Source organism: Erythrolamprus reginae, chromosome 1 (genome assembly GCF_031021105.1).
Source record: "Erythrolamprus reginae isolate rEryReg1 chromosome 1, rEryReg1.hap1, whole genome shotgun sequence".
Lineage (NCBI taxonomy): Eukaryota > Metazoa > Chordata > Lepidosauria > Squamata > Dipsadidae > Erythrolamprus > Erythrolamprus reginae.
This window is the reverse complement of record NC_091950.1, coordinates 284787781-284810117: the sequence shown is the minus strand read 5'-3', so window position 1 is coordinate 284810117 and position 22337 is coordinate 284787781. Positions and strand designations below refer to the sequence as shown.

The 22337-nt window shown below is 39.7% G+C and overlaps 1 protein-coding gene across 1 annotated transcript in view; it reads left to right on the top strand.

The window, feature by feature from the left end:
• Positions 1 to 22337, top strand: part of SNX14 (sorting nexin 14) — a 45949-nt gene that overhangs the window by 23046 nt on the left and 566 nt on the right. Inside the window, exons 14-26 of the mRNA XM_070764544.1 lie at positions 499 to 557; positions 2472 to 2604; positions 5506 to 5707; positions 7984 to 8067; positions 8195 to 8295; positions 10460 to 10571; positions 11131 to 11171; positions 11271 to 11390; positions 12266 to 12389; positions 14621 to 14785; positions 15071 to 15166; positions 18758 to 18849; positions 19974 to 20028. Coding sequence (XP_070620645.1) covers positions 499 to 557; positions 2472 to 2604; positions 5506 to 5707; positions 7984 to 8067; positions 8195 to 8295; positions 10460 to 10571; positions 11131 to 11171; positions 11271 to 11390; positions 12266 to 12389; positions 14621 to 14785; positions 15071 to 15166; positions 18758 to 18849; positions 19974 to 20028 — 1384 coding nt within the window. The remainder of the gene's footprint in view (positions 1 to 498; positions 558 to 2471; positions 2605 to 5505; positions 5708 to 7983; positions 8068 to 8194; positions 8296 to 10459; positions 10572 to 11130; positions 11172 to 11270; positions 11391 to 12265; positions 12390 to 14620; positions 14786 to 15070; positions 15167 to 18757; positions 18850 to 19973; positions 20029 to 22337) is intronic.

The following is a 22337-nucleotide window of genomic DNA, read 5'->3' as shown; positions in this document are numbered from 1 at the left end:
TCCTTAAAAATAATAGAGAGATAATAATGCAGAATTATTGACAGTAATAATTGAGCATTATGATTATGTTGTGCCACTATTGCTAGTTAGAATAATTCAAACCAATGTCTCTATAAATTTAGGAGAAGTGTCTCTTCTCTAATACATAGGCTTGTGAAAGTCTTTTTCACTACAATTTCTTAATTTAGAGAGGGTCTTAAGAATGGACCCTAGTGTCTCCTTAGTAACTGGCAAATATTTGTTTCACCTCAATTTTTTTATTGTCACAAATTCTGTAGTTTTTAAAAAATATAGTACTGTAGCAGAAAATATGTTCAAACATTTTAGTTATTGCTATCCTTAATAGATTTCAGTATTGTCCTGCTTTCAATGCAGAACTATAGTGATTTTTATTTCTAATCCATATCTTTGTAAAATTGTTTCTGAAGAAAATATAACAAATGGAACAAAACAAAATAAGAATGATTGGCAGTTTTCAACTATTTTTCCTTTTTTTAGTATTTCAAGCACCTCTTTCAAGAAGTTGAATCCCCAACACGCAATTCCAAGTCAAACAAGTAAGTACAGGGTTAAGATTAGTCCTTAATTTATGGCCACAATTGGGACTGGAAACCTGACTAAACCCCCTCAAATGCAGTTTCTCCAACCTGGAAATCCAGACTACATTTCACCACAGCTACACAGAAATAAAACCATTTTTCCCCCCTCACAGTTTCCTTTTGCCTGATTGGAACAATGGATATAAAAGTAATGTCTTACTGTAAGCTCCTAAATTATGTACGTTTTATGACATATAAAGCCCTACATGGCATGGGATCAGATTACTTAACTGACCGTCTTCTGGCTCATACATCCCTGTGACCAGTCAGGGCTCACAGAGTTGGCCTTCTCCAGGTCCCGTCAGCCAGACAATGTCATCTGGCGGGGCCTAGGGCAAGGGTCTTCTCTATGGCTGTCCTGGGCCTTTGGAATGAGCTCCCCCCCAGAGATTTGTATAACCCCAACTCTCCCTGGTCTTCCACAAAGCTTTGAACACCCTTTCTGCTGGCAAGCTTGGGGCCATTGAAACCTGACATCTTGCCCTGGCTAATGAAAGAATGTCGGATGTGTGATGTGTGAATCTGTTTGTTTAGTTTTAATTGTGGGGTTTTTAGTATACTAAAAATGGGGCTACCTTTGAAGACTGTTTGGAAACTTCAGATCGTGCAGAATGTGGCCACGAGAGCAATCATGGGCCTCCCCCGTTATGCCCATGTCTCATCAACACTCCGCTGCCTGCACTGACTGCCGATCAATTTCCGGTCACAATTCAAAGTGTTGGTTATGACCTATAAAGCCCTACCTAGCATTGGACCAGAATACCTCAGAGACCGCTTTCTGCCACACGAATCCCAGTGGCCGATTAGGTCCCACAGAGTTGGCCTTCTTCAGGTCCCGTCGACGAAACAATGTTGTCTGACGGGACCCAGGGGAAGAGCCTTCTCTGTGGCGGCCCCGGCCCTCTGGAACCAACTCCCCCCAGAGATTAGGACTGCCCACACCCTCCTTGCCTTTTGTAAGTTATTAAAAACTCATCTTTGCCGCCAGGCATGGGGAAATTAACACACATACACCCAATTGTCAAGGTTGGTATATGGTTTGATTGAATTGTGTGATTATTTTATTATAAGGGTTTTAAATTGTATTTTTTAAAATTGGATTTGTACACTGTTTATGTTGTTGTGAGCTGTCCCGAGTCTTCAGAGAGGGGTGGCATACAAATCTAATAAATTATTATTATTATTATTATTATTATTATTATTATTATTATTATTATTCAGTTCAATTCAATTTATTAGATTTGTATGCCGCCCCTCTCCGAAGACTCGGGGTGGCTCACAACAATAATAAAAACAATATTCCAGCGAAAACAAACCTAATATTAAAAAGCACATAAAACCCTGTCATATTTAAAAAAGCAAACAACATATACATACCCAAACATAAATATATATATATTTTAAAAAAGCCCGGGGGAAGGGTGTCTCAATTCCCCCATGCCTGGCGGTATAGATGGGTCTTGAGTAATTTACGAAAGACAAGGAGTGTGGGGGCAATCCTAATCTCCGGGGGGAGTTGATTCCAGAAGGCGGGGCTGCCACAGAGAAGGCTGTTCCCCTGGGGCCCGCCAAACGACATTGTTTGGTCGACGGGACCTGGAGAAGGCCAACTCTGTGGGACCTTATCAGTCACTGGGGTTATTATTGTTGTTGTTGTTATGTAAGATTTCTAACATGGTGTAAGCCACCCTGAGTCTCAGGAGAAGGGCGGCATAGAAATTAAGTAAGTAAATAAGTAAGTAAGTAAGTAAGTAAGTAAGTAAGTAAGTAAGTACGTTTTGCCAAATAAGACTGCTTACATATATCCCCTTGAAGTATTTTTTTTTCTTTTTGAAATTATTGATGTGCTGTTCGCTGTTTTTTTTTATGCAGAAGCCTGCATAGAAGAGGAGAATCATCTGGAATCCGAAGTATAAGCAGTAAAATTAAAGGAGTATTCAAGAGCACCACAATGGAAGGGGCTATGCTACCTGACTATCTCCTTGCTGAAGGAGAGGATGATTTTGTGAGTTGAGCTAACAATTCTGAGTTCAGCATTGATTGGGTGTATTTTACTGCATATTTGCCAAGACTTTCTGCATTGTTCTTCTCATCCATTCGAAGCTATTTTTCATTTTCCTTAGGTTTGTTGACTATCAACATAACTTACACCATGAACATGAATTTCCAGTAATGAAGCACTTTTGTTTATACAGGTAGTCCTCAACTTACAGACACAATTGAGCCCAAAATTTCTGTCGTTGGGTGAGACAGATGTTAAGTGGATTTTGACCCATTTTATGCCCTTGCCACAATTGTTAAATGAATCACCACGGTTATTAAGTTAGTAACCCGGTTGTTAAGTGAATCTGGCTTCCTTATTGACTTGGCTCCTCAGAAGATCACAAAAGTGATCACATGGCCCTGGGACACAGTGACATCATAAGAAGGGGTCAAGAGTCTGAACTTTGATCATGTGACCATGGAGATGCTGCAGTGGTCATAAGTGTGAAAATTCGCCTTTTTCAATGCTGTTGTAACTTTGAACGGTCACTAAATAAACTATATAGTAAGGTGAGGGCTACCTGTATTTGGGATCATGCATCACTTTTTCTGAATTAACCCTCCTCATCTCAGATACCTCTCATTTGTGTGGACTTCAGTTCCTAGAATTTTTATGATCAATCAGGGAGCTGGGAAATTTCAGGAGTTCAAACTCACATAATTGGAGATGCCAATGTCTGTGGGGATGAGAGGTATCCAAAAGAGGGGAGGAAGGGCAGAGGTGAAAGGGACAAAAATTTCACAGCAGCATGTTGAAATCCCAAACCCTTTGTTTGTGGATTATATCGCACACACCTACAAAGTGATGGGACTTGCATATGGCTCTTCATACATCATTAAATGCGGAACTCTTCATTCTTCATCTCAGAATTCTCCCAATAAAATTAGCTAATTGTATGAGGCAATATCTGTGTCATATTAAGTGAAATTTTCTGCAGATATCACATACTGCATGTGCAAGTATTTTGGCAGCTAGCAAAGGAACCTTTAAATATTTATATATTTCCCCTTTCGTAAAAGAAAACTATAAATGAAGGTGATGCACGTTATAAGCATTTAGCATTTAAACTTATATACCGCTTCATTGTGCTTTTTCAGCCCTCTCTTAGTAGTTACAGAATCAACATATTGGCCCCAACAATCTGGAATAATAATAATAATAATAATAATAATAATAATAATAATAATAATAATAATAATAATTATTATTATTATTATTATTTATTGCATTTGTATGCCGCCCCTCTCCGCAGACTCGGGCGGCTAACAACAATGATAAAAACAGCATGTGACAATCCAATAATACAACAACTAAAAACCCTTATTATAAAACCAAACATACACACAGACATACCATGCATAACTTGAAATGGCCTAGGGGGAAGGAATATCTCAACTCCCCCATGCCTGGCGGTATAAATGAGTCTTGAGTAGTTTACGAAAGACAGGGAGGGTGGGGGCAATTCTAATCTCCGGGGGGAATTGGTTCCAGAGGGCCGGGGCCGCCACAGAGAAGGCTCTTCCCCTGGGGCCCGCTAAACGGCATTGTTTAGTCGACGGGACCCGGAGAAAGCCAACTTAATTATGCCTACTAAGTACTCTTTTTAACTTTATAAACCAAACTAAATTAGTTTAGTTCGGTTTATAAAGCACACATGCAGATATGCATATAATTCAGCCTACATTGCACAAAATAAATATGTCCGGATGCAGTACGTAATTTTTCAGGACAATTCTTATTCTTTCTTCTTTGCTGCCCTGTTTGCTTACATTTTAAGAAACACTTGGGTACAGATAGTTATTGTTTAGTGACTGCCTTGTTCAGCCACTGCTCAAATTGCAAAGGTGCTAAAAAAATAACTTTATAGTCAGTGTCCAAGTTTATGATCTTCACAGTCTCCCTTAGTCATGTGTTCATTCTTATATTTAGTACACATTGTCCTTTGGCTCACCTGTGTATTTTCCCCGCCCCCCTTTGGTAGAGTGGATGAGGAATGGATTGTGTGCACTGGCACTGGCAGCCAATTGCTTTTGCTCTCTATTGTGTGCCTGATTATTCTCTTGCAATCACTTCCTCTCCAATGAATGCAAATGCAAACATTAATGCCCTTCTTGCTAATTATTCCAGTGTCAGATTAAATGTGTCAAGAGCAGGAGAGCAGTTAGGAGGGAAAACAAAAGCCAAAAGTGTGAAACTGATTTAGTCTGGTCAGTTTTAAGATGCCACCCCAATTTTGGGCAAAGGAGCAAGGCAAAGAAAAGCACAACCATAGTCTCGCTTACTGACTGTTTTGCTTAATAACAGAGGTGTTGATTCAATAGTGATTGCTAAATGAGGACTACTTGTACAACTGGAAAATGTAAGTGCATGGCAGTATTGGGAGAAATTCCTCTTAATCAAACATCTTTCAAATTCTGCTGTCACTGTTGAAAAATTGTGTGTATCCTCTGTGGTAGAATCATTGAATTAATTTAGTACATCAAGCATAACCTATCTTGTTTTTAACTTAAAGCAAGCTAAAGATAGAGTTCCGAGTCTACGGAGAGGGGCGGCATACAAATCTAATAAATAATAATGAATAATAATAATAATAATAATAATAATAATAATAATAATATTTTGATTTTCATGAAATTACAGTCCCACCATATTATGGTTCGTGAGGAAAACATCCCCAAATCAGTGGGGGGGGTTTGGGTTGGGGGGGGGTTGCATTTTTTGTTGTACAGTTTTCGATTTATTTCATTCAAGTAGGATGTAATATTTTACACTTGAAGAACAGGATCTCTACTACGCACGTGGTACAATAAATGTAGTCGCATGGCCTGGAATGGTCTTTGATGTGGTAAATTTTCCCTGTAGATTGAAGAAGGCATTATGGTAATGGAAGATGATTCACCTGTGGAGGCACTTAGTATGCCTAATACACCTCGTAATCTAGCTGCTTGGAAAATTACCATTCCTTACATTGACTTCTTTGAAGACCCATCGCTTGAAAAGAAAGAAAGGAGAGAGAGAATTCCTGTATTTTGCATTGATGTGGAAAGGAATGACAGGCTGACATGTAAGCACTATCCGGATGTTTGCACAAAGTCTTCCAGTGCTCTTCATATTTTACACTCATTTTCGTCTCAGCTAACATTTCCAAAATCATTGAGCCCTGAAAAAAGGGAAAAACGAAAACATCTGAAAGGATGTTTTACCACATGGAGTGTGGATGGTAAAATAGGGCAGCCATGGTAGATTGAGTTTCTGTTGTGACCACATCAAGGTGAAGCTTATTAATGGAGGGATAACAGATCCCTTGTTAGGCCTCACTTTTTGTGATCCATTTGTCCACGCTAAGGACATTCCCCAAGTTCTTTGGCATAGAGCAGAACAGTGCTGTACACCTAAATATATTTCCCTGTACAGTATCTTTCCCTAACGAGAGTGATGTTCAGAACTTGCTTTCTTATCATCTGTGAAGAGAGGGAGAGACATCTGCAGATAAAATGCAGTCAGTTTTGCTTCCTGCGGTTTTAGGAGTGTACATTTGACATTTTCTTTTAAAATCTCACATCAAATGCTAGCACACAGACAGAACAGTTTGATCCCCAAAAAAGTAAATAAGACTTGTTAGTTCTTGGTTGACAGATTACCAGGAAATCCCAGAGTTATTGACTAGACTGGGAAGTTGAGGGGGAAAAAATACCTCAGAAAAAGGCAGGGGCCTTTGCTTTCTAGTTTAACTTGTATTTCTTAATAGACAATTATGTTTGATATACTGTACTTGACAGATTACTAGGAAATCCCAGAGTTATTGACTAGACTGGGAAGTTGGGGGAAAAATACCTCAGAAAAAGGCAGGGGCAAACCATTTCTGTATTGCTTTCTAGTTTAACTACATGGATGAATTCTGAAATCCCCAGAATCAAACTTGATCAGAAGAGTGTTTACCTTAATAATGACAATTATGATTCCTAATAAAAGCTCTTTAATAAGTTTGAAAAGTGTGGGGATTTAAAATATAGTTGGAGATTTGCTTTGAGTTCTGTTAGATGTACGTTTCCATGTAAAATTCCTTTACAGGTAGTCTTCCAGTTACGAATGTAATGGAGCCAGCCAGTAGTAGGTTCTAAATCCCGTAGCTACTCGCGCGCTTGCTCATGTGTACAACGCTTCTGCACAGAAGTGTCTCCAGGTGGGTGGGCGGAGCCTCCCGCCATCGCTACCCTTTCGCCGAACAGGGAGCAACCCACCCCTGGAGTCTTCCTATTCTATTTGTAACCCAAAAATTAATGGGAGTGAATCTCGTATCTTGAACGAGATCACTCCCTGCTTTTGCTCACTCACTCGATAATTGAACGCGCGGCTCATTAAGTGTAGATGAGGTATCTCAGGGAGGGTAAGGCCATGAGGGGGCCTAGTGATGGAACAGGCCACCTACTTCAGATCACCCAAGGCCTTCTCCAACTCACAGGTACCTCATTCTCCCTGGGGTTCCCACAATTGCTTCCCCACCGCCAATCTTGCCGTGCCGGGTGACTTAACTTATGAAGATCTGTCTCCTCTCCAGCCTGTTCCTTTGCCTCTTCCTCCTCTCTCATCAGCAAAGAGCCTGATAAGGCCTCCCGCGATGAAAAGGAGGCTTAGTGGGCCATGTATGGCCTGCCGGACCTCCTTTCTTATTGGCAAAGTGCTTGAGGATTTTGTCCCTTTAGGCTTTGGCAGCCTTTTCAAAAAGCCTTTGCTAGTAGGAACAGAGTTTTGGAGGGACACACCCGCTCCTCCTAAACTCCGCAGGTGCCAACAAACGCTTTTTGCAAAGGGGTGCCAAATCCTATAGGAACACAATCTCCTTGCAGGCTTTGGAAAGGAAACAGCAAACAGAGGGAAGGCCCTAAAGGACCAAAGCTATCCCTCCATTTGGCAAACATTCAGGCCTCAATTTACAGATCACATGAGATCAATAGCATGAGATCTAACACTACTGATCTTGCATGACCTCATAGTACATTAGTCCTCTGTCCTCTGCAAATGCACCAAAACTCTGAAGCAGAGAAGCAGGCAATGAAAAGCATGACAGAAAAAAGATCTTTTGAGGTCTTTAAGTGAGTCTCAACAGGTGGAGTGCCTGTGAAGACCTGGGCAGGGGTGGGTGGGATAGGGAGGGCAAATGTTGCAGAGACTCTGTGGTCATTTGTAAGAGTGAACTTACCATGGTGCTGCAATATTCATAAACTCTAGAGGGCGCTTATCACATCATTTTGAATGTTCACTAAGAGAACGCTAGTTTACCCAGGGATTACCTGTATTCTGGACAAATAAAAATTTATAATTTTGTCTCTTTATTTTCAGTTGGGCATAAACCTGAGCACTGGTCGGTCTATAGAAGATACCTTGAATTTTATGTGCTTGAATCAAAGCTAACAGAATTTCATGGTAGGCATTCTCTACCACCTATTTCTGGGGATGTTGTTTTATATCAGTAACATTTTTTAGTAAAATTCTTTAGCTTGTATGAGTGAAAATGAACTTTCAACATGTTTAAATTTTGTTGTATGACCAGGTGCATTCCCTGATGCTCAGCTTCCTTCCAAGAGGATAATTGGACCAAAAAACTATGAATTCTTAAAATCAAAAAGAGAAGAATTTCAAGAATACCTTCAGGTATTTTGTGTTTGTAAATCAATGGAATTTTGTGTATTTTTTAATAGACAATTATGTTTGATAGACTTGGCAGATTACCAGGAAATCCCAGAGTTATTGACGACTGGGAAGTTGGGGGAAAAATACCTCAGAAAAAGGCAGGGGCAAACCATTTTTGTTTTGCTTTCAAGTTTAACTACATGGATGAATTCTGAAATCCCCAGAGTCAAACCTGATCAGAAGTGTGTTTACCTTAATAATGACAATTATGATTGCTAAGAAAAGCCTTCAATAAGCTTGAAAAGTGTGGGGATTTAAAATATGGTTGGAGATTTGCTTTGAGTTACAAACATAGAAACATAGAAGACTAACGGCAGAAAAAGACCTCATGGTCCATCTAGTCTGCCCTTATACTATTTCCTGTATTTTATCTTACAATGGATATATGTTTATCCCAGGCATGTTTAAATTCAGTTACTGTGGATTTACCAACCACGTCTGCTGGAAGTTTGTTCCAAGGATGTACTACTCTTTCAGTGAAATAATATTTTCTCACGAAAGAGTAGTAGATCCTTGGAACAAACTTCCAGCAGAGTTCTGTTAGATGTACTGTTAGATGTTATATATATATATATATATATATATATATATATATATATATATATATATATATATATACACACACACACACACACACACACACACACACACACACACACACACATAATTATTTTAAAAACCATAAAACTCAACCAGAGAAAGTATAAAACATTAAAAACAACAAAAATATGGGGCTAGTTAGTGCTGACGTGCCATCATCTAATGTTCTCCCAACACTTGGGGAAAAGTGTCCTTTGGGATTGGGTGGCATAGAAGTCAAATAGATAAATAAGAGGGCAAGTCTTCAAAGCTTTTCAGAAAACCAGGAAGGTAAAGGCCTACCGAACATCAGAGAGCCAAGTGTTCCATAAGGCAGAGGTTGCTACGACACTCCTAGCTGCCATCAGTTCACAATATTTGAAGGAAGCGACAAGGAGAATGCCCACCCTATCTGGCCTGATAGGATGGGTGGATGTCCTTAGGGAAAGGCAGCCTTGTAGATGTCCTGTCCACATGCCATTTATGACTTTGAAGGTGATGAACGGCACCTTTAATTGCACCTGGAAAGAAACTGGCAGCCAGTGCAGCTCACATAAACAGAGATAATGTATGTTACATGGACAACTAAGGGAGTCCATTACTGTGTGCACTGCAGCATTGTGGACCAAGTAGTTTTCAAGGGCAGCTACATATAAACTGCTTTGCAGTAAACTATCTTTTCTCAGCATAATCTTTTCAGCTGTGGCGAGGGGGGCATTTGCCCAGGTTCGCCTGGTGCACCAGTTGCGGCCCTATTTGGACCGGGGGTCACTGCTCACAGTCACTCATGCCCTCATCACCTCGAGGTTCGACTACTGTAACACTCTCTACATGGGGCTACCTTTGAAGAGTGTTCGGAAACTTCAGATCGTGCAGAATGCAGCTGCGAGAGCTATCATGGGCTTTCCCAAAAATGCCCATGTAACACCAACACTCCGCAGTCTGCATTGGTTGCCGATCAATTTCCGGTCACAATTCAAAGTATTGGTCATCACCTATAAAGCCCTTCATGGCACCGGACCAGGGTATCTACGAAACCACCTTCTGCCGCACGAATCCCAGTGACCGATTAGGTCCCACAGAGTGGGCCTTCTCCAGGTCCCGTCAACAAAACAATGTCGCTTGGCGGGCCCCAGGGGGAAGAGCCTTCTCTGTGGCGGCCCCAGCCCTCTGGAACCAACTCCCCCCCCCCCCAGAGATTAGAATTGCCCCCACCCTCCTCGCCTTTCGTAAGCTCCTTAAAACCCACCTCTGCTGTCAGGCATGGGGGAACTGAGATATTCTTTCCCCCTAGGCCTTTACAATTTATGTATGGTATGTTTGTTTGTATGTATGTTGGTTTTATAAATACGGGTTTTTTAATTGTTTTAGTATTAGTTTTAGTATTGGATTTACATGATGTTTTGTACTATTGTTGTTAGCCGCCCCGAGTCTACGGAGAGGGGCGGCATACAAATCCAATGAATAAATAAATAAATATTAGAGTTTAAATTGTCTTTGCTGAAGAGAAGGTCTTTGGAGTCTACCTTTTTGTTTTTCCTTACAGAAACTTTCACAACATCCAGAGCTAAGCAACAGCCAACTTTTGGCTGACTTCTTATCCCGTAATGGTGGACAGACACAGTTTCTTGATAAAATACTGCCTGATGTAAATTTAGGTAAGAAAAGTTCTGTTATTTTTTTTTAAAAAAAAATGGATTCAGAATTTTAACTTCAAATATAAGGGACATTAAATCAATTCAAGCTGCCACTGAAAATTAAGTATTGGCACATTTGTAGGACAGATAGTGATGCTTTCATAAGAGTATAAGAATTTTTCACTTTAATATTAGGCTACAAATGAAAGCCAAATAAAGAGCTTTTAAAATATCTGCACAAGCGTTGTTATAGTTTGATTTGGAATCCACGGATCATTATATGGAAGTAGAATAAACACAGATCATTTTCATTGACCCCCGATAAATTCTGTCTGAGTTCTGCAAACATAAGAATATCTCCTCAGATAAACTCTATTAACATTCTAAATCTTAGCTTCATATCTGAACACATGGTGGTGTTAAAGTGCTAAACAATGGGTAACTTTTCATAACGATGTAAGAAGAATCTGTTTCATAAATTTAGATATGAAGTAGAGAAGTTAGAAAAATAGCGAGAATTTTTTAAAATGTTGATAATGGGGGAAAAAATCTATCTCTTTTTTTATCTTTTGGCATGTAGGTAAAATGATAAAATCTGTTCCCGGAAAATTAATAAAAGAGGTAAGATATCTTGTTTCCTTTTTGTTTATAAACACCACTTATCCCATATTGCTTGTGTGGAAACCTGTCCATTCTAACTATTTTTGGCATTAATTTCAGAAAGGCCAGCACTTGGAACCATTCATTATCAATTTCATAACCTCCTGTGAGTCTCCCAAGCCCAAGCCAAGTAAACCAGAAATCACTATTCTCAGTCCTACTTCAGAAAACAACAAAAAGGTATAATATTTCTTGTACGGGATCACAGAAGAAAAATAGACTAGTAAAGATAAATCTTCTAAATATTCAAATAGAAGTATGATTAATATATTTTTGTTTGGGTGATAATTGTTTTCTTGCATCTCCCTCACTGTTACACATTTATTATGAAAACAATATTTGGCACCTCTGTTAAAAAAAATAGAAGTTCTTGGTGGGCATGAAACCTAGCATTGTAGAAATGAAAATACTAATTATAACCTATTCTCGTTTTTATTAACACTTTTTAAAGTCATGATTTGGGGCCTCCAAGCACTAGGCTGGTAGAATCACTGTAGTAAAAGGACATTATAGATTAGGCAAATTTGAAATGTTTGGCCTTTTTTGTGTAAGTTAGGGTTATACACAGAAAAAGCTTTGTTGACTTTACCCCAAAAGTGTTTTTTAAAAGACAACTAGACTTTATTTTTTTTCTTGAAGTCTTTTCACTTTCATCCAAGAAGCTTCTTCAACTCTCTTCAAAACTAAAGAAGCTTCTTGGCTGAGAAGCAAAACAAAAAAAAGCACATGGGACAACCATGAGTCTTCGGAGAGGGGCGGCATACAAATCTAATAAATTATTATTATTATTATTATTATTATTATTATTATTATTATTACTACTACTACTACTACTACTACTACTACTACTACTACTACTACTACTAAGAATCTCCATATAAGAACTTCACACAGCTGTATGTCATTACATTTTGGCAGCTTTGTTTGGGGCCACCAAAATGGTGAAAGGGAATTCCCACGGAATGCACCTGTAATTAGTGAAAATTGATTTTGTTTGTTGACAAATTCCTCAACATTCATACTTTTTAAAAAATCCTGGGTTTCTCTGGTTTTAGCTTTACAACGAACTCTATAAGAACAATGCACACCGTTCTGAGAATTTAGAAAGAAGACAGATTGAGAACTACTTCTTGAAGATGATGACGGTTGAAGGAGTTTATGACTACTTAATGTATATTGGTAAGAAATTGTTGATAGGGTTTTCTGAGAATGAAAGTGGAAGTGGAGTTACTCATCTGAGTTACTTCATCTCTATCACTCCTAATCTTTTACTTTTGTGTTCCCTTTACTTCAGCTTCTAACTATATTCATTTTCTATCCAATTATAAAACTTCAGCCAAACATTATGATATTCAGATTCTTCTCTGACTATAAGTTTCATTGTCATTCTCCCTGGAAGGGAGACATCCAGAGAGCAACAAGGTTAAAATGGGAAACATTGAATTATTTTGTTTTGAAAAGTAAAGTCATGAGTTGAGCTCTAATTTTTTATGACTGTATCGATAATAATCTTGGCTAGAACATAGAAGTAGTTTGCCACTGCTTTCTTCCAGGATATTCCCCCCTCCCTCCAAATTTCCCATTTTAACCTTGTTGCTCTCTGGATGTCTCCCTTCCAGGGAGAATGACAATGAAACTTATAGTCAGAGAAGAATCTGAATATCATAATGTTTGGCTGAAGTTTTATAATTGGATAGAAAATGAATATAGTTAGAAGCTGAAGTAATGGGAACACAAAAGTAAAAGATTAGGAGTGATAGAGATGAAGTAACCCAGATGACAAAATTAGAATGAGGAGGTAGCATTATTTTTAAAGTGTATGCCAGTAATTAAAAGAAAACAATTATAAACAGTTTTTCTTAAATGTTACAAAAGAGAAGAGACACCAAAAGAATTTAACTCTTTAGTAATATACTATCAGTCTGTTTAATATAAGATTTATTGGAATTGAAATCACTCAAGGAAAGGTTTAGAGGGAGAAAGAGGAAGTAGTTGGAGAAAGGAAGAGGTGGAATGGAGAGAGGAAGGGAGGGAAGGGAAGTAGATGGAAGAGTCGGAGAGAGTGAGAGGGATGTGGGAAAGAAAAAGAAGAATATAGACTGATAAATTTATCAATGATAGAGGTACAGATAAGGAAATATAAGAGATTAGATAGAATTATGTAACTGTATGCTATTGATATTCTTTTTTAAGGCATATGCATTGATATACAGTAGTGCCTCTAGATACGAGCTGCTCTACATGCAAGTATTTCAAGATACGAGCCACGAGGGGAGAGACATTTCTGTTCTAGTCCCGAGCTCAAATTCGGGATACGAGCAGAGCGTCCACTAGGTGGCGCAAGAATTCTTGCTTTTGGTTATCTTGGAGGGGAAAAACAAAGTCTAAAGCGATTTGTTCCACATACGAGTTGCCTCGACATACAAGCTCGTATCTAAGGGTACTAATGTATATATGAATATGGAGTTAAAAAAATAAAAACCATTGAAACAAAAAGGAATCAAATATCTGTCAAATCCTGTATGTTGCAAGTTAATGAAAACTAAGATCTGCAAGCCACATGTAAACAAGTTGCGACTGGATGTGTCCAACAGTTTGCTCATTTTGTGCCTTTATTGGATCAGTTCAGAGTCTGGCTAATCCAGCAAGATCATTACTAAGATATCCATGGTAGATGAAAGCAACCATTCTCCTAGTACAGCGATACCTTGTCTTACAAACCTAATTGGTTCCAGGATGAGGTTCTTAAGGTGAAAAGTTTGTAAGACGAAACAATGTTTCCCATAGGAATCAATGGAAAAGCGATTAATACGTGCAAGCCCAAAATTCACCCCTTTTGCCAGCCGAAGCGCCCGTTTTTGCGCTGCTGGGATTTCCCTGAGGTTCCCCTCCATAGGAAACCCCACCTCTGGACTTCTGTGTTTTTGCGATGCTGCAGGGAATCCCAGCAGGGGAATCCCAGCATTGCAAAAACAAGCGCTTCGCAACGGAAGTCCAGAGGTGGGGTTTCCCATGGAGGGGAGCCTCAGGGGAATCCCAGCAGCGCAAAAACGGGTGCTTCGCTGGCAATGGGGGTCCGGAGGTGGGGCATCCCAGCAGCGGCGGTGGGTTTGTAAGGTGAAAATAGTAGTTTGTAATAAGAGGCAAAAAAATCTTAAACCCCGGGTTTGTATCTCAAAAAGTTTGTATGATGAGGCGTTTGTAAGATGAGGTATCACTGTACTTAAAGTACTCTTGTTCTCAGAGTCAGAAAGCTGAAGTATTGTGCCGTCTTCCGTAACTGGTTGCCAAATAAGTGTGAAATCTGAAAGTATAAGCTGAGAATGTAGACTTTTAGTCAAAGATAAAGCAGTTGTTTTGATGTCACACTTTGTGTCCTACAATAATATAAAAGGTGTTCTATGTTACAGCTAGAGTTGTTTTCCATATTCCTGACTGGCTTCATCACATCTTGATGGGTGGAAGGATTCTCTTCAAAAATACCTTAGAAAAATATATAGACTACTACTTGCAATACAAACTAGAACAACTCTTTCAGGAACACCGTCTGGTCTCACTGATAACACTTCTCAGAGGTTAGTAGAAAGCTGCAAATAAAGTGTTGTTATCAATGCTGTTGCTATACGTACATGAAGAAGGGTCGGCACAGGCAGACGTAACCTTATAGCAAATGCTAAATAAAACAAGTTTTAATTTTATGACATTATTCTGGGGCCAAGTCTCTGTTATTTAAATGGATTAAATTGGCCAACTAATGAAAGCAAGTTTGCTTTAATTGCCCCATTGTCTGCATTGTTTTAATTATCCCATTGTCTACATTAATTTACATTGTCCCAAAAATGTGTTGTTGTTTTTTTTAGATGCTGTGTTTTGTGAGAATTCTCAACCTCGCTCTCACCAAGATAAGCACAAACGGGCAAAGCAGACCTTTGAAGAAATGATGAAATACATTCCAGGTTCAGTGTTTATGTGGCATGATTTATCAAGAAGAGAGGCAGACTAAATGACCAAAGTCCATCAGGTTGAATGGCACTTGTTAATATAAACATTCTTACTATATGTTTATCAAAGCATTCTAGTATGAAAGGAGTGTAGGATTTAGAAATAGTTTTCAGATATATTACCGTGTTGAAAATAGTGAAGCTCAAATACGCTTTATAGGGATTGGTCTTTCCTTGTCTCCTTTATAAGCCATTCCCCTTTATTCTAATAGTGGCAGTAAGCAAAGCTGGTACTGGGCATAATATCTTCAGGAAGCTGATTGCCCTTTGAGTTGAGTAGCATGGGCTGTGCTGTGCTGTGATATTACTGTTGTATAGTGTTTAGTAGAAGAGAATGTAATTAGAAATACCCTCTTTTTAATTCATGTAACAAGTTTTCGGCCACATGCAATAGCAATAGTACAGATTTATATATTGCTCTTTAGTGCTTTACAGCAGGCTCTGAGCAGTTTACAAATATTGCCCCCAACAATCTAAGTCCTCCTTTTTTTTACTGACATCGGAAGGATGGAAGGCTGAGTCAACTTCAAGCCGATCAGGATTAAACTCCTGGCTATGAGCAGAGTTTAGACTGCAGTACTGCATTCTAACCACTGCACCATCATGGCTCCTGGATGTATGCAGTGCAATTTCCAGTATATATGATTGAAGCTATGCTTTCCAATTAACTCACTTCTTGCCTTTCTAGGTTTGGTAGGCAATAGACTCCACACTAGATTTAGATTGGTACAACTGTTTTTGGACTGCAGATCTTCCAGATGGATTTGAATTACAGCTGTCAGCCAGTGTTCCCACTACTGAGAAATGGAGCAAGTTTCCCAGCCTGATTCTGTATGAAGGCAAAATTAGCTGGCTCCCAGAATTGTGATAATCAAACTGTTATCTAAATGGAACCAAAAGATGACCTCTTCTTCATTAGAACTTATTTCTCCCAGATAAATAACAAGCGTTCAGGAAACCAGTTTTGTATCCATAAGAGTATATGGGTAACATAGAAAGAAGTTTTGGAACATGGAAGTAAAGAGGGCAGCAGGCAAACAAACAAAAACCCTGAAGGTTTTAAGACTTGGCGAATGGATGGTGGTGAGGCTGAACTTTGTTGGTAGCTTCACAAATATACAGTATTCTGAATCCCTTTCTCAAAACCAGCATCTCATGTCCAGGACAACCGAGGCAAAATGTCAAAATGAAAATTGAAGTTTACAGAACATGTCATACTCCCTGCACTTGATGAACTTAACTTTTCTTTTTATGTACATTGAGAGCATACGCACCAATGATAAATTCCTTGTGTGTCCAATCACACTTGGCCATGAACTGTTCTATTCTATTCATTATAGAACCAGGTCCCAAATGCATTAGGTACTTTATTGGGAATGGATTTTTTCAACTGTTACAAGAGGTCCACGAATACAAATACAAAGTGGCTCTTAAAAAATGTGGATTGAATGACAGAAAGAGGCAATCCTGCATCTAGGAAAGGACACGGAACCGAGGTTAAACAAACCCTAGGTTCACCGTAGAGCTCTAGGTCAAGACCATAAAAGATCAATAGTCTGTTCTTGGAAAATGAAAATTAATCAAGTATCCGAATTAAGCTATTTCACTCAATATAGATAGTGCTGGAATTAACGACAATCATTGAGCCAAATTCTCCATCGCCAAGTGAGACATTTCCATTGTTAAGTGAGTTTTGCCCCATTTTGCAACCTTTCTTGCCGCAATTGTTATGTAAATCCCTGCACTTGTTAAGTTAGTAACATGGTTGTTAAGTGCATCTGGTTTCCCCATTGACTTGGCTTGTCAGAAGGTCACAAAAGGGGATCCCATGTCCCCAGGATACTGCAACCGTCATAAATGTGAGTCAATTGCCAAGCATCTGAATTTTTTGCCATATGACCTTGGGGATGCTGCAGTGGTCATAAGTGTGCAAAATGATTGTAAGTCCCTTTTTCAGTGCCGTTAGAACGGTCACTAAATGAACAGTTGTGAGTTGAGGACTGCCTGTATCAATGGAACACACTAGTGAAACAGTCAAAGAAACAGGCAAGTTTAATTGTGTTTTGTTTTAAATTTTGCTTACCTGTTGTTTGGGGAAGCGGAAATGCGGTGGGACTGAGTATTAACTAATTTTTAAATTGGAAACAACCCAGAGTTGCTTGGCAGAATAAGGTGGGTCAGTGTATAAATTTAATTAACCTTTGGGGGGAATGAGTTGGCCTTGGTGCATAGCAACCGTTCCATGTGGACACTTTCTTCTAATATAACCCACTAAGAAAGTGCCCCTAAAACTAGGTTAAAATACCTATGGAGCTACTTTTTCTCATTTGTGGTTTCTACAATTGAAAGCTGCTTCAAAAATGAAATTCCTAGCTCCCCCAATCTAACTTTACACGATGGAAAATTCAATATATTTAGATGATTGATAGGAACTGTACTTGAAAGGGAAAGTGGACTTTTTGGCTCTTATATTGCCCTGCTGAAGAACACATCATCAGATGAGGAAGATGGAAGTCCAACACCATCCCCAAAATTCCTTTATCATGCTCATTGAGGACATTCAATCCTTGGTTCAAGGTTCTTAATGAAGACTCGCGCAAAGAGTTGAACTTCACAGATCTGAGAGATTAATGACCGTATTTTTCATCTTGGCTTTGGGGGAAGAAAATAGGGGGAGGGGAATCTATCTACCAGGTATTCATCTGGCTAGCGTTCTTAGTCTGGCCAGCTTCAGCACATCATTTTATCCCTGGCTAGGGCTAGGGAATAAAAACCTTTTTTGGACGGAATAGCAATGAAAACAAGTCTGCAAAGACTTACAGCTGGAAAAAAAAACTTCGGAGTAGCAATGAAAAAATTCTGCAAGCCTTGAAGATTGTTAGAACCTCATTAGGGCTGAAAAAACCTTTGTCAGAGGAAGTAACAATGAAAAGGAACCTGGAAGAACCAAGAAGATTGTTAGTACCTCTTTAGGGCTGGGCGAAAAAAGCTCCGGAAAAGTTACATTCGGTGCATAAGACGCACCCAAATTTTCAGCCTCTTTTAGAGGGGAAAAAGGTGCATTTTATACTCCGAAAAATATGGTAACAGGAATGGAATTGCAAGCAGAGAGCAGTTTCTGCATTCCCTATGTGACGTGTCTCAGCTATACACCAGCTGGAAACTGAACATGGCTTATTTATTGCATTCCTTCCCTATTAAAAGCCCTGAGAATAAATGTTGAAAACTCAATTTGACCTGCATGTGTGTGATCTGCAGTGCATTGTAATAATCCAATCTTGAAGTAATCAAGGCATGAGTGACCGTAGGACCTCCCAGTCAAAGGAAAAGGTACAATTGGTTATTGCGGGTAATCATAAGATTCTGTATGGTAAGTATACTGGCTGCCCTTTGTACATTTAAACAAAAATCAGCTGTTTATTCAGTTGTCCCCAACAGTTATCCTTTTATAGAAGTTTGAGCTGACAAAGCATTCAGGGTTGGGCTTGAAGTTTGAATTCCTTTTGTTTGGCTTGAGTTACTTATGTTATGATGTTTTTTTTCCAGATCTGATAGGTAAATGTATTGGGGAAGATGCAAAATATGAAGGCATAAGACTTCTATTTGATGGATTGCAACAGCCAGTACTTAATAAACAGGTGGGTTCTATAGCACAAATGATGGTATTTAAGGGTAGAATTGTTATGGGTTTTAATTTACAGTTTTGAAATCATTACAAGTGCATACCCGGCTGTCTTACATTAATAGCTAGCATACGAAACAACATGTGAACAAATACATTTCAAAGTTTTAGGAATTTATTTCCAAATACTGTTTCTGTATGACAGATCTGTGACTGAGAGAGCAGCACAATTAATAAGCATAGCAATATTGTATTTCTGAAGTTAACAGCAGGAACATTGGTCAAAGAATTAAGCACTCCTGAATCGCAAATGTCATTTGTGGACTAAGTTAGGTTAAACAAGGCCAAATTTCTTGACGTTTCCAGACACAAGAGATTGGATGCAGCCCACAGAATGCTGTTTGCGTTAGTCATAGTCAATCTGTTTTACATTTGTATCTGTAAATGAAGGTAATCAGAGTGAAAGGGGTGGGGGATTTATGAAATGGGAAGCCTGGGGAATAAGGAAGAAGAAATGGAAGAATGTAGGTGGCAGTATAATTTGCCGAGAAAAGGAGGAAAAGGACACAGAAGAAAAAGCAAAAAAATAGAGATTAGGAATGGAGAACTTTAGAGATGGATATTTGGATGGATGGATGGATGGATGGATGGATGGATGGATGGATGGATGGATGGATGGATTGGATGGACGGACGGACGGACGGACGGACGGACGGACATACCCAGGAAAGAACTGTTTAGAGAGATTCAAGGCAGAAAATAATAAAGACTTAGGCGGCAAGAATGGGCATAAAGCAGGATGGACACAAAATATGGATGATAGGCACCAATGGTTATTCGTTATCAACTTCATGCTGCTGTCATTGGGTCTCTGACACATTTCCTTTTGTGGGTAAGTAGACTTAGTTTGAAAATTCTTAGAGGGGTTTGTAATTTATTGTGACTACTGGTTAAAAGCTTACTGCATTTAAACAAAATGCAGTTGCTGAAATTTGAGAACAATTTTAGCTAATTTTTGAAAATTCTGATCACCTAATGAATGATAATTCTTTGATCTGCTAAATGCATGCAGACCTTTCCACATTAAGGTAATATTTTAAAAGTACAAAATTGCAACTTTTCTTTGCATTTTATTTTTAGTTAACATATGTCCTACTGGATATTGGGATTCAAGAACTATTTCCAGAGTTGAATGGTATGTTGTAACACACACAGTTCTAATTTATCTGATTGATGATGCAAAATACTAATGTAGGAAAAATATCCTTTGAACATAATTGTTGGACTTGAATTATTAGGTTTCTTTCGCTCAGAAAAGAACTAAAGGAATTAAAGCATTGTAGAAAATATGAGTTTGGGGGGGGGGGGGGTTACTGGTTGTCTAGTTCAGGGGTCTCCAACCTTGGCAACTTTAAGCCTGGTAGACTTCAACTCCCAGAATTCCAGCTGGCTGGGGAAATCTGGGAGTTGAAGTCCACCAGGCCTAAAATTACCAAGGTTGGAGAAGCCTGATCTATTACTGCAGAAATCCATTCAGTTATCCCTGACAAGTGGCATTCTACCCCACTTTGTAAAACATCTAGTAAGGGAGTCCCCCTCTTCTACTGGGAAAATTGTTCCATTGCTTAGCAAATCTTGGTGTCAAGAAAGCCCTCTAGCTTGAATTGGTTAATTAGATTGGACTTTTCAACCTTATTCTCCCCACCATCTGCACTTCTATTCTACTAGTTTTTCTCATCATTCCTATCACCCATTTCCTCCCATGTTGACTGCATGACTGTAGCTTGTTGCTTATATCCTAAGATTTTTATTAATATTGCTTCTTCATTGCTTATTTGACCCCTATGACAATCAATGTTCCCTCTAATTTTTTTTTGGTGTGGGCGGAAAAGTATAGTGTTTGAGCGGCAGTCCCTTTGGGACTGGTCGGCATAGAAAAATAAATAAATAAATAAATAAATAAATAAATAAATAAATAAATAAATAAGAAAAAAATTCCCTTCTTTTTTATTAAAAGAAATTAATAATAAAACAAAACCAAAATCTATTACTATTATTACTATCTTCTCCTTTTTCCATCCCTGTCTCCTCCCCCCTTGTGTGTGTGTGTGTGTGTGTGAACTGTTGAACCATTTCCAATAACAGGTGAGCTATTGGAAATGGTTCAAGAGTTCACACACACACACACACACACACACACACAAACGGCTGGGGGTTTTTTTCTTTGTTATTATTTGGGTGTTTTTTACCATATGCTTTAAATCAAGTCATTTCTCTCTCTTTCTCATTCTCTCTCCCCCTCTTGCTCTCCCTCTTTTTCTCACTTTCTCTGTCCCCCTCTCTCTCTCTGTTTTCTTTCTCTCTCTATTGCTTTCTTTCTCTCTCTATTGCTTTCTTTCTCTCTCTTTCTATCTCTCTTGCTTTCTTTCTCTTCTCTCTCTTGCTATCTCTCTCTCCCCCCTCTTTCTCTCTCTCTCACTTCTCCCGCGGCGGTGGCTGCAGTTTCTCCTCCTCCTCTTCTGCGCTCCCAGCCAGGGGGCTGCGAGAGAGGGTTTTCTCCGCGCGCTTCGGGAATGCCCGCCCCCACCCCTCTCGCAGCCCCTTCGCTGGGAGCACTTTCCTCCTGAGCTTTCAGCAAGGGGGCTGCAGTAGAGGCAGGGCAGGCGTTCCCGAAGAACTCAGAGAAAGCGCTCTCGCAGCCCCCTCGCTGAAAGAGAGAGAGGGAGAAGGATATTTCTCTCTCCTTCTCTCTCTTTCAGCGAGGGGGCTGCGAGAGCGCTTTCTCCGAGTTCTTCGGGAACACCTGCCCTGCCTCTACTGCAGCCCCCTTGCTGAAAGCTCGGGAGGAAAGTGCTCCCAGCGAAGGGGCTGCGAGAGGGGTGGGGCGGGCATTCCTGAAGCGCACGGAGAAAACCCTCTCTCGCAGCCCCCTGGCTGGGAGCGCAGAAGTAGAGGAGGAGGAGAAGCTGCAGCCACCGCCGTGGGAGAAGGCGGCGGAGGAGGAGAGGGGGCGGATCGGGCGGGTGGGGGCCAGGGCCAAGAAGCCAGGGGCGCGAGGGGGCCGGAGGCATGGTGGGGAGGCAGGGGCGGCTGCAGCTCCCTTTCCTTTTACTGCCGGCGCCTCACCCCCCTCCAGCGGGCTGGCAGGGGGATGGGGAGCGCCCGCGCGCCCGTGGAAAAGGGGGCACGCGGGGGTATTTGGGGGTGCATGCCTGCTCACGGGCGCAGCTTACGGGGAACGCTGATGACAATCATTAAGTGTTGTACCACATGATTCTTGACAAATGTATATTTTATTTTATGTACGCTGAGAGCCTATGCACCAAGACAAATTCCTTGTGTGTCCAATCACTTGGCCAATAAAATTCTATTCTATTCTATTCTATTCTATATGGATGTATATATTCAGCAATTATTAAGTGGAGGCACCTTTGAAGATTTATGATAATAAAATGTAATAATTAATTATTAAAGTAAAATATAATTATTTTAAGATGTCTATAT